The 12,902-nt window shown below is 43.0% G+C and overlaps 1 protein-coding gene across 1 annotated transcript in view; it reads left to right on the top strand.

Moving 5' to 3' along the window:
* EPHX4 (epoxide hydrolase 4) overlaps nt 1-12,902 on the top strand; it is a 77,556-nt gene that overhangs the window by 15,532 nt on the left and 49,122 nt on the right. The window contains exon 2 of the mRNA XM_040408741.1: nt 920-1,005. Within this exon, the coding sequence (XP_040264675.1) occupies nt 920-1,005 (86 nt within the window). The remainder of the gene's footprint in view (nt 1-919; nt 1,006-12,902) is intronic.

Genomic DNA, 12,902 nt, shown 5'->3' with positions numbered 1-12,902 from the left:
AAGTTCAGATCGCCCCGCAAAAAATGATCCCCCATACAGCTCCGTACACATAATTACAAATAAGTTATAGGGGTCAAAATATGGCGACAAAAAAATAAAACGCAAGACAAACTATACATATAAGGTATCGCCGGATTCGTACTGACCTGTAGAATAAAAGTAACTGGTCAGTTTTATCATACATCGAACGTCGTAAATAAAAAACCCGTAAAACTGTAGTGGAATTTTTTATTTTTTTTGCAATTTCACCGCGTTTGAAATTTTTTTCCCCCGCTTCCCACTACATCATATGCAATATTAAATGGTGGCGTTGGAAAGTATAACTTTTCCCGCATAAATCAAGCCCTCATATGGCTATGTGAACAGACAATAAAAAAAAGTTATGGCTCTAGGAAGGCAGGGAGCGCAAAACGAAAACCTCCGGGGGTAAAAGGGTTAAACTCTTGAAAAACCCCTTTAGATATGTGTCTCCTGCATGGAGCCTTAAAGGGATTATCCAAGACTAATATAGACCTCCCAAAGTGGCTAATTCCCGGTGGTGATCGTACTTACCTGGTCCCTGCAGCTGGTTTCGGTCTCTGTCAGGCCAGCTCTTCCTGTTCATGCAGCGCTGAAATCAACATCCGTCAAACTGGGGAAGGGTCACATGTCCCCCTGTAGACAAATGTTGATTTTAGCGCTACAGGGAGAAGAAGAGTGATGGAGACTGAACCAAGCATGGGGTGGGAACAAGTATGACCACCACCACGGTTTGACCACTCTAGGAGGTCTTTATTAGTCTTGGATAACCCCATTAATACAGCCATGTGCCTGGAGCTTTAGCCTAGCCCTATACTATAATGTTTGCTGCCCTTCTTTTATGGATGTATAATGCAGCGGACAGATGTAATTCATGTTATCTCTGTCTTCCTGTCTGCAGGATTCCGGATTACGATTTCACTATGTTGCTGCAGGAGAACGAGGAAAACCTCTTATGCTGCTTCTACACGGGTTTCCAGAGTTCTGGTAATTAATTCTTCGTTTTGATACATAAAATATTTCAAATCATTCACTTTAGCTTAAAATAAAATCTTGTTGCACAAATGTGCATAGCATTAAGTGCAAGTGCATAATGCCCCCCAGGACACTATCAATCTTCTGAAAAAGATATTGGGGCTCATTTTCTAAAGACCAGCGTTTCCCACATCAGTAAGGGTGCTTTCACATTAGCGTTATTCTTTTCCGGTATTGAAATCCGGTAAAGGGTCTTAATACCTGAAAAAAAAACGCATAGGTTTTGTCCCAATGCATTCTGAATGGAAAGCAATCCGTTCAGTATGCATCAGGATGTCTTCCGTTCCGTCCCTTGTACGGTATTTGACCGGACAAAATACCGCAGCATGCTGTGGTATTTTTTCTGACCAAAATCCCGGAACACTACTGCACTTGCCGGATCTGGCATTAATTTCCATTGAAATGTATTAATGCTGGATCCGGTACCTAGTGTTCCGGAAATTACCGCATCGCCGTATCCGGTTTTCCAGTCTGCGCAATGCTTTCTAGCTGTAAAAAAATAAATACCGGATCCGTTATTCCGGATGATACCGGAAAGACAGATCTGGTATTTCAATACAAAAGTCTAACGATACGGATAAAAAAAGATATCCGTTTGCATACGGATTTCCGGAACTGCCTGACGGATTCTAATAACGCTACTGTGAAAGTACCCTTAGGGCTCATGCATGCGAACGTATTTTCTTTCAGTGCCCATTCAGTTTTTTTTGCAGACCGTATGCGGAATCATTCACTTCAATGGGTCCGCAAAAAAAAAACGGAAGTCACTCCGTGTGCATTCCGTTTCCGGATGTCTGCATTACGGACAAGGATAGTACTGTTCTTTTAGGGGCCAACTGTTCAGTTCTGCAAGAACGGAATGCACACGGATGTCATAATTTTTGGCAGATCCGTTTTTTGCGGACCGCAAAATACATACGGTCGTGTGCATGAACCCTTAGGGGCCAGCTGTTCCGTTACGCAAAATACGGAATGCATACGAAAGTCATCCATAATTTTGGCGGATCCGTTTTTGGTGGACCGCAAAATACATACAGTTGTGTGCATGAGCCCTTAGTAAAAGGCAGCTGGAGGGAGTTCCAGCCGATTTATTAAGAGACGCGGGTCTTATAATAAATTTGTTGCTTCTTGTGATGTCAGTGTGCCAGAATCTGAAATGTTCCCCATGTAGGAGGTTGATGACTTCAGTTCCAATTTTTGCCGTTTAATGTTTCGGGCCGATGTGCCCCCTTTTCACCAAGCGCCGCCTAATTGTAAAAGTGTGTCAAGAAAAGGGGAAAACACAAAAAGGCACCATTTTTGTGCAAAATGCTATTTTCTGCCAAATTTTCCAACATTTTTAACGCCAAAAACCTGGCATAAAGCTTTTGTAAATTAGCCTCATAGGATACTGGCCATATGGACTAGAGATTACTTAAGAACATTCAGCTAAAGTGCCATTTCAGCAGTTTTACCACGGACTACAGCTGCTGGACAGACGATTACAGTTTGATTGATGTTATCAAATAACGCACGATGCATAGTAAACATTTTCCATCTTTAAAGGGGTTATCCCATGATTAATGAAAAAAATGAATCAGAAAGTACTCTTTCTAACAAAGCAAAAAGCAGCCCTGTACCACACATGAGTCCAGAGATCTCCACAAAAAACTACTTAGCTAATCTACTTTTAAGAGAGGGAATACTTGCTTCACTCTGAAGGCAGCAGGACCTGACGCTCCCAGCGCTGTGACGTCACAATGCTGGGAGAGTCAGGTCCTGTTGCCTCAAGTGCAGAGCAAGTGTTCCCTCGCGTGCAAGTGGATTAGCTGAGTAATTTTTTGTTTGTTTTTCAAAAGAATCTGTTAGCACTGCCGGGGTAGGGGTACTATGGGAGACAATTGTATATACTGGGGTACTATGTGGGGGTCATTATAAATACTGGGGAACTATGGGGGGACCATTATAAATCCTGTGAAACTATAAGGGCCATTATAAGTACTGGGGCACTACGGCGGGGGCATTATAAATACTGGGGCACTATGGGGGCTATTATAAATACTGGGGCACTATGGGGGCTATTATAACTACTGGGGCACTATGGAGGGATCATTATAAATACTGCGGCTCTATATGGGGGCCATTATTAATACTGGGGAACTACAGTACAGACCAAAAGTTTGGACACACTCCCATTCAAAGAGTTTTCTTTATTTTCATGACTATGAAGGCATCAAAACTATGAATTAACACATGTGGAATTATATACATAACAAACAAGTGTGAAACAACTGAAAATATGTCATATTCTAGGTTCTTTAAAGTAGCCACCTTTTGCTTTGATTACTGCTTTGCACACTCTTGGCATTCTCTTGATGAGCTTCAAGAGGTAGTCCCCTGAAATGGTCTTCCAACAGTCTTGAAGGAGTTCCCAGAGATGCTTAGCACTTGTTGGCCCTTTTGCCTTCACTCTGCGGTCCAGCTTACCCCAAACCATCTCGATTGGGTTCAGGTCCGGTGACTGTGGAAGCCAGGTCATCTGGCGCAGAACCCCATCACTCTCTTTCATGTTCAAATAGCCCTTACTTTCAAAGTTTTCCCAATTTTTCGGCTGACTGACTGACCTTCATTTCTTAAAGTAATGATGGCCACTCGTTTTTCTTTACTTAGCTGCTTTTTTCTTGCCATAATACAAATTCTAACAGTCTATTCAGTAGGACTATCAGCTGTGTATCCACCTGACTTCTCCTCAACGCAACTGATGGTCCCAACCCCATTTATAAGGCAAGAAATCCCACTTATTAAACCTGACAGGGCACACCTGTGAAGTGAAAACCATTTCAGGGGACTACCTCTTGAAGCTCATCAAGAGAATGCCAAGAGTGTGCAAAGCAGTAATCAAAGCAAAAGGTGGCTACTTTGAAGAACCTAGAATATGACATATTTTCAGTTGTTTCACACTTGTTTGTTATGTATATAATTCCACATGTGTTAATTCATAGTTTTGATGCCTTCAGTGTGAATCTACAATTTTCATAGTCATGAAAATAAAGAAAACTCTTTGAATGAGAAGGTGTGTTCAAACTTTTGGTCTGTACTGTATATGAGGGCCATTATATATACTGAAGCACCATGTGTGGGGGCCATTATACAGTATATACTGGGGCTCTATGTGGGGGCATTATATATATTGGAGCACCATGGAGGACCATTGAATGTCCAGGGGGCACTCAGGGGGGCATTATGTATACTGTAAGCACTGTAGGGGTTTAGTTAAAATAAAACAGCCATTGAACTACATCCGTTTTTTAACAGCCATTTTTAATGGCTATTAAAAACCGATGCGGATGCAAAATGGATGCAAAACAACCATTAAAAACTGACGGCAAGAAAATGGATGCACACACTCATAGAACTGACAGTGTATCCGTTTTTAACAGTTTTTTTTTCCATGTGAATGTTTTAGACATTTTTTGTTGACTCCTCCAATAATGGGGAATGACTTACCAGAAAATGGGTGCGGCCTACCAAAAGGGGTCATGGGTTAGGATGCAGCTAATTGTGCCAAAAATGCATCAAAATCTTGACACAAAATTATTTTTGTCAAATAAGCGAAATACAGTGCCTTGAAAAAGTATTCAGACCCTTTGAACTTGTCCACATTTTTTTTACGTTACACCCACAAACTTAAAGGGGTTCTGCGCTTTGTTTAAACTGATGATCTATCCTCTGGATAGATCATCAACTTCTGATCAGCGGGGGTCCGACACCCGGGACCCCTGCCGATCAGCTGTTTGAGAAGGCAGCGGCGCTCCGGCAGCTCCGCGGCCTACTCACTGTTTACCGCTGGCCCAGTGATGTCACGACTAGTATCACTGGCCTGGGCGGGGCTAAGCTCTGTTGAATGGAGCTTAGCCCCGCCCAGGCCAGTTGATACTAGTCGTGACATCACTGGGTCAGCGGTAAACAGTGAGTAGGCCGCGGAGCTGCTGGAGCGCCGCTGCCTTCTCAAACAGCTGATCGGCGGGGGTCCCGGGTGTCGGAACCCCGCCGGTCATAAGCTGATGATCTATCCAGAGGATAGATCATCAGTTTAAACAAAGTGCAGAACCCCTTTAAATATATTTTATTGGGATTTTATGTGATAGAATAACACATAGTAGCAAGGATGTGTGAAGTTAAAAGAAAATTATACATGGTTTTCAAAAATTTTATTAAATAAAAATCAGAAAAGTGTGGCGTGCATTTTTATTCCGCCTCCTGTACTCTGATATCCATAAATAAAATCCAATTGTGACCAATTGCCTTCAGAAGTCACCTAATTAGTAAATAGCGTCCACCTGTGTGTAATTTATTCTCAGTATAACTATGGATGTTCTGTGAAGGCCTCAGAGGTTTGTTAGTGAATATTGGTGATCAAACAGCATGATGAAAACCAAGGAACACGCCAGACAGGTCAGGGATAAAGTTGTGGAGAAGTGTAAAGCAGGGTAAGGTTATAAAAAAAATCCCAAGCTCTGAACATCTCAGGGAGCAATGTTCAATCCATCATCCAAAAATCAAAGGAGTATGGCACAACTGCAAACCTACCAAGACATAGCCATCCACCTAAACTGACAGCCCAGGCAGGGAGAGCACAAATTAGAGAAGCAGCCAAGAGGCCCATGGTCACTCTGGAGGAGCTGCAGAGATCCACAGCTCAGGTGGGAAAATCTGTCCACAGGACAACAATAAGTAGTGTACTCCACAAAGCTGGCCTTTATGGAAGAGTGACAAGAAGAAAGCCATTTTTGAAAGCAAGCCATAATACAAAATGCTATGTGTGGCAGAAAACTAACACTGAACATCATCCTGAACACACCATCCTCACAGTAAAGCATGGTGGTGGCTGCATAATGCTGTAGGGATGGTTTTCTTCAGCAGGGACAGGGAAGCTGGTCAGAGTTGATGGGAAGATGGAGCTAAAAACAGGGAAATCCTGGAGGCAAACCTAGTAGAAGCTGCAAATGACTTGAGACTATGGCGGAGGCTCACCTTCCAGCAGGACAACAACCCTAAACATCCAGCCAGAGATACAATGGAATGGTTTAGATCAAAGCCTATTCATGTGTTAGAAAAGGCCAGACCTAAATCCCATTGAGAATCTCTGGCAAGACTTGAAAATTGCTGTTCACAGACGCTCTCCATCAAATTTGACTGCGCTTCAACTATTTTGTAAAGAAGAATGGGCAAAAAAGCCACACTTTCCAGATTTTTATTCATTACAAATTTTGAAAAACCATGTATCATTTCCTTTTCACTTCACACATACTTGCTACTCTGTGTTGCTCTATCGCAAAAAATCCCAATAAAATACATTTAAGGGCTCATGCACACCACCGTATGTATTTTGCGGCCCGCAAAAAATAAGGATGATGTCCCAGTGCAATCCCCTAATGGCCCCTAATAAAACAGTACTATCCTTGTCGTGATGCGGACAATAATAGGACATGTTCTATTTTTTTACAGAACGGAAATACGGAAATGTAATGCACACGGAGTGGCTTCCTTTTTTTTTGCTGACCCGTTGAAATGAATGGTTCCGCATACGGTCCACCAAAAAATGGAACGGACACAGAAAAAAAAATAAGTTTGTGTGCATGAGCCCTAAGTTTGTGGGTGTAACGTGAAGAAATGTGGAAAAGTTCAAGGGGTATGAATACTTTTTCATGGCACTGTATAAACTGGTCTAAACTACACTAGACAGTGCTGCCCAGAAACAATGCAGCTGTATGTAGCTGCAATAGCGACCGCTCGTCCTCATACTGTGCAGCCTTCACATCCACTGAGCGAGTAGCCAACTGTTAGGAAGGAAAGCATTCTTCCTGACAATCTGCTGCTCTTCTGGGCCTGTAAATGAGCCTTAACAATTAGACAAGATTAGCAAATCTGCCCCAATGTGCATTGATTTAATTTTCCAGCAGTATCAGACAATACCCTTCACATCCACTCCATCCATCTACTACTTGCAAAAATAAAGCATGAGTTTGCATTGTGTGATGTCCTTGTATAATGTGTTAAAAATAATTGCGTTCTGCGGGAGACAGAAAGTAAGATTTCAACAATTTATTGCAGAAAATTGGGTTCTAATTGATGTGACATTCTGTGTGAAGCAGTCCAATTCTCTCTGCTACACATCACTGGATGCATAATAGCGAGTAGATTGATCAGCAATCATTAAACTAAATTCTATATGTTTTCTGCAGTTTTAAATTTTTATTTTTTTACACAAAAGAATAATATTTCTTAAGACAGGCAACATCCGGACACATACTGTATATTCATTATGTATTCTAGCATTTTCTGCAGTGCTGTACAGAGGTGTTACCAGTCACTGTCCCCAATCTAATTTCACTTTCTTGGGCGCACACATTTGGAACTATTTTATAGCTAGCCAATTAACCTAAATGTTGAGGTGATGGACACATGGATTCAAAGAACACCATAATGAGAATTACAGGGTTTCTCCAGGAATTGAATAATATCCTTCAACAACCTGTCCTAGAATGTGACTAGAAGGGGTTCCCTCCAATACTACAGCTGGTGGGGGATACTGAGGGGATGAAGCCTTGCTACATTTGAGCAGCGGCACTGCATGGAGCAGATAAAAATATCTGCTCCATGTGGACTGAATCTTCATAGCCCTTAATAAATCCTCATTATTTAAAGAAAAGGACTGTAAGTTCAGCTGTTGAGGTGTGCTGTTAGGCTGCTCAGCCTGACTACGTATCTCATGTATTCTCACTCCATTACTAACTATTCTAGAGCAGCAACCCTGGTCTACAATAGATAGTAATGATATGATCCTCCGCAGGCTTGGACTGGCCCACAGGGGAACAGGTGAATCCCCTGCTGAGCCCCTGAACAAGGTGGGCCCCTAGTCCTCCACCTACTGCACAAGAGGCACAGTATACAGACTGCACTACATATCAATAGGCAGTCTATTATTATAGATGCTTTAGGTCGCTGAGATGACTTATAGGCACAGAAGGAGGCCAGCCAGTTTCCTTTTTCTCCATGACCCGCCTTCTCAAAATCTCTGCAGGGACCCCCATAATCAATCATCTTGTCGCATCTTGCTGCTGTCTGCCACTGTGTGAACAGGTGGCAGTTGCATGTAGCTGTACAGTGGGCCCCCAGAATGAATTTTACTGATGGGCCCTAGGCACCCCAGTCGAACACTGATACTCCGTCATGATCGTACATGAGATATGCTGACAGGCTGCTCAGCCCAAAAATGTGAATAGCAGACAGATGAAAAATATAGTTACGTGCATGAGGCCTAAAATGTAGACAATGTAAATGTAGACCAGACAGTCTAGATTTATCAGAGTGGCTGATGCTGAATGATAAATTTGGCGACTGTCTATTCTATTTTCTATCACCTATTTTAGTTAGTTTACTTAACCCTGGTGTACTTCCTCGCATCTTAAACCACACCATTTTTATGATAAACCAAACCCCTTTGTTGGACGAGTCAGAAAAAGTATCTAATATAGTTAATAAATGTGGAGCAAGCTATGTGCTCTAGAGTTTTGGCCCAGATCGTGCCAGAATTTTGGAGCCTTTTGATTAGTAAATTAGTAAAAGTCCCAGCAATGCAGATAAAAAAGAATGATTTTATTTCTCACATCCTTCCTGCTATTGTTGTCTTAGGGCATTGTAGTGGAAGGTATACTGTATTTAATTTGCAATGTGTACAATCTAGCACCAGTTTTTATTATATTCACTATTATTGATGGCAAATGAGCAAGGCCATAGTCACCTCGGGCTACAAGGCGACTTATATTACTAGGGAAAAATTGCCCTTCAAATAATTAATTACCATTGCTAGGTAATGTTTTGTAAAGGTAATATAAAAGTAATCAAATCTGTGTCCGCAGGAACAGGAGAAAGCCCAGCACACATCTCTTGTTCCTCTTGCGGATTCTGCTCACCACTCCATTCTCAGCAGAAGTTACCTGGGAGAATCCCACCGTAATTGCTGCATGTAAATCCTGTGGATAGATCTACAATGGTAGTGCACTGTGACTGTGTAAGTGTGTATACAGAGATGGCTGTCAGTCACTGATAGTTGTACATGAGAAGGTGTTATCAGTGATTGATAGTATTCTCTGTGTAAGTGTGTATACAGAGATAGCTGTCAGTCACTGATAGCTGTACATGGGGAAGGTGTTATCAGTGATTGATAGTATTCTCTGTGTAAGTGTGTATCTGGAGATAGCTGTCAGTCACTGATAGCTGTACATGGGGAAGGTGTTATCAGTGATTGATAGCATTCCCTGTGTAAGTGTGTATATAGAGATAGCTGTCAGTCACTGATAGCTAGCTGTACATGGGCAGGTGTTATCAGTGATTGATAGCATTCTCTGTGTAAGTGTGTATACAAAGGTAGCTGTCAGTCACTGATAGCTGTACACGGGAAGCTGTTATCTGTGATTGATAGTATTCTCTGTGTAAGTGTGTATACAGAGATAGCTGTCAGTGACTGATAGTTGTACACGGGGAGGAGTTATCAGTGATTGATAGCATTCTCTGTGTAAGTGTGTATACAGAGATAGCTGTCAGTGACTGATAGCTGTACATGGAGGTGTTATCCATGATTGATAGCATTCTCTGTGTGTGTATACATAGATAGCTGTCATTCACTGACAGCTGTACATGGGGTTGTGTTATCAGTGATTGATAATATTCTCTGTGTAAGTGTGTATACAGAGATAGCTGTCAGTGACTGATAGCTGTACATGGGGGAGGTGTTATCAGTGATTGATAACATTCTCTGTGTAAGTGTGTATACATAGATAGCTGTCAGTCACTGATAGCTGTACAGCAGCGGTGGTCACATAGAAATAAATGGGATCGCTGCGTCAATTGCAAGAAATCCAGCCGTGTTGAATTTGACGCGCGACCAGTGTTGCCGTGTAGCCCTTGCCTTATGGTTTTAGATAATGTAGAACTGCACTGATGTGTGTAAAGAAAAAACCTAATGGGTATAAAATTGCTGCATTGTAGCTTCTCTTGTGTCTGATTGTTCTTGTCTCTGTATATGCTTTGTGTTATCATATAAAATTGCTATAGCTCGATACGTGTCATCCTGTCTGTTTTTGTACCGTCCTGGCACGTCCTCCTAGATGGACTTAAAGGGATTCTGTCACCAGGATTATCCCCAGGGATGGGATTCAAGTTTTTAACCACAGGTTCCATACTTACCCCGCGGAAACGCAGCATCATGACACATGTTTACATATACATACACCATATACACTGCTCAAAAAAATAAAGGGAACACAAAAATAACACATCCTAGATCTGAATGAATTAAATATTCTTCTGAAATACTTTGTTCTTTACATAGTTGAATGTGCTGACAACAAAATCACACAAAAATTTAAAAATGGAAATCAAATTTTTTAACCCATGGAGGTCTGGATTTGGAGTCACACTCAAAATTAAAGTGGAAAAACACACTACAGGCTGATCCAACTTTAAATGTAATGTCCTTAAAACAAGTCAAAATGAGGCTCAGTAGTGTGTGTGGCCTCCACGTGCCTGTATGACCTCCCTACAACGCCTGTGCATGCTCCTGATGAGGTGGCGGACGGTCTCCTGAGGGATCTCCTCCCAGACCTGGACTAAAGCATCTGCCAACTCCTGGGCAGTCTGTGGTGCAACGTGACGTTGGTGGATAGAGCGAGACATGATGTCCCAGATGTGCTCAATTGGATTCAGGTCTGGGGAACGGGCGGGCCAGTCCATAGCATCAATGCCTTCGTCTTGCAGGAACTGCTGACACACTCAAGCCACATGAGGTCTAGCATTGTCTTGCATTAGGAGGAACCCAGGGCCAACCGCACCAGCATATGGTCTCACAAGGGGTCTGAGGATCTCATCTCGGTACCTAATGGCAGTCAGGCTGCCTCTGGCAAGCACATGGAGGGCTGTGCGGCCCTCCAAAGAAATACCACCCCACACCATTACTGACCCAATGCCAAACCGGTCATGCTGGAGGATGTTGCAGGCAGCAGAACGTTCTCCACGGCGTCTCGAGACTCTGTCATGTCTGTCACATGTGCTCAGTGTGAACCTGCTTTCATCTGTGAAAAGCACAGGGCGCCAGTGGCGAATTTGCCAATCTTGGTGTTCTCTGGCAAATGCCAAACGTCCTGCACGGTGTCGGGCTGTAAGCACAACCCCCACCTGTGGACGTCGGGCCCTCATATCACCCTCATTGAGTCTGTTTCTGACCGTTTGAGCAGACACATGCACATTTGTGGCCTGCTGGAGGTCATTTTGCAGGGCTCTGGCAGTGCTCCTCCTGTTCCTCCTTGCACAAAGGCGGAGGTAGCGGTCCTGCTGCTGGGTTGTTGCCCTCCTACGGCCTCCTCCACGTCTCCTGATGTACTGGCCTGTCTCCTGGTAGCGCCTCCATGCTCTGGACTCTACGCTGACAGACACAGCAAACCTTCTTGCCACAGCTCGCATTGATGTGCCATCCTGGATAAGCTGCACTACCTGAGCCACTTGTGTGGGTTGTAGACTCCGTCTCATGCTACCACTAGAGTGAAAGCACCGCCAGCATTCAAAAGTGACCAAAACATCAGCCAGGAAGCATAGGAACTGAGAAGTGGTCTGTGGCCACAACCTGCAGAACCACTCCTTTATTGGGGGTGTCTTGCTAATTGCCTATAATTTCCACCTGTTGTCTATCCCATTTGCACAACAGCATGTGAAATTGATTGTCACTCAGTGTTGCTTCCTAAGTGGACAGTTTGATTTCACAGAAGTGTGATTGACTTGGAGTTACATTGTGTTGTTTAAGTGTTCCCTTTATTTTTTTGAGCAGTGTATATATGCAACTCTACTTATGCGTCTCTGCTCAGTGCTCTTTAGGATTTTGTGATGCTGCTAACAATCACAAAGCACAGAAGCATTTTATTGCCTGCAGTGTGAATCCTGCTGGGCTCAACACAAATTTCATACTGGCTCCGTATTGATGCCCCAGTTATAAGATCTGACTTAAAGGAAATGCGCCACCAAAAATGCTATCTGCCAGTTAAAACCAGATAGCGACACATTTTCTCCTTATTTTCTAATCTGTTTTTATTTTCTGATTTCAGATTTTTTAATTCTATTTTCTGAACAATTTTCTCAGTATAAAACTGAGTCTGCTTATATAGCACCTACCATTTGGCTCCAGGAGAAGTATATGGTGGGCTCAGCATGCATGTTGGTACTTGCATCCCTGGATCCGATGAAAGCTGTAATGGCACCGGACGGGGTTAAAAGCAGAGTGTGCTTGGCGTGCATGCTGCACCTGCATTCCCTGGACTTTGTGTGGCTGTCATGGCCCACAAACAGGTAGGAACTAGTGTTAGGGACCACTCCATAGAGGCGACCTTGACGTGGTGAGTGGCTTATTACACTTTGGCCAAAATGTACACCAATGCCTCATCCAGCATAGAGGCAGGGCAGAATGCTGGTTGCAGAGTGCTATTGCATTTGTATTTTGTATTTTCTGAACATGATTATGGGGGCGGCCATTTTGCCTGAGTTGCTGTTAACAGCATTTAGAGATATGCTTTACAGCAGACACATGGGCCACAGACAAAATAGACAGGAGAGAGTTTTCTAGGCATGCTCTGTGACCGGTGCAGAGGTCAGGAGGGAGTACTGTAGATAAGCTGTGATATCACCTATTGTGAATGGTAGATCCAGCATTATCTATTTATAGGTGATTTCTGTCATTCTAATGCTGCATGTGATGATAAGCAGATAACTGCAGTAAAGTTTTCTGTACAGACCAAGAAGTGGCACCAATTATTAGCCTAGTG

This window comes from Bufo bufo, chromosome 9, assembly GCF_905171765.1.
Source record: "Bufo bufo chromosome 9, aBufBuf1.1, whole genome shotgun sequence".
Lineage (NCBI taxonomy): Eukaryota > Metazoa > Chordata > Amphibia > Anura > Bufonidae > Bufo > Bufo bufo.
Note: the sequence above shows the minus strand (reverse complement) of the source record. Positions and strands in the feature narration are given on the sequence as shown.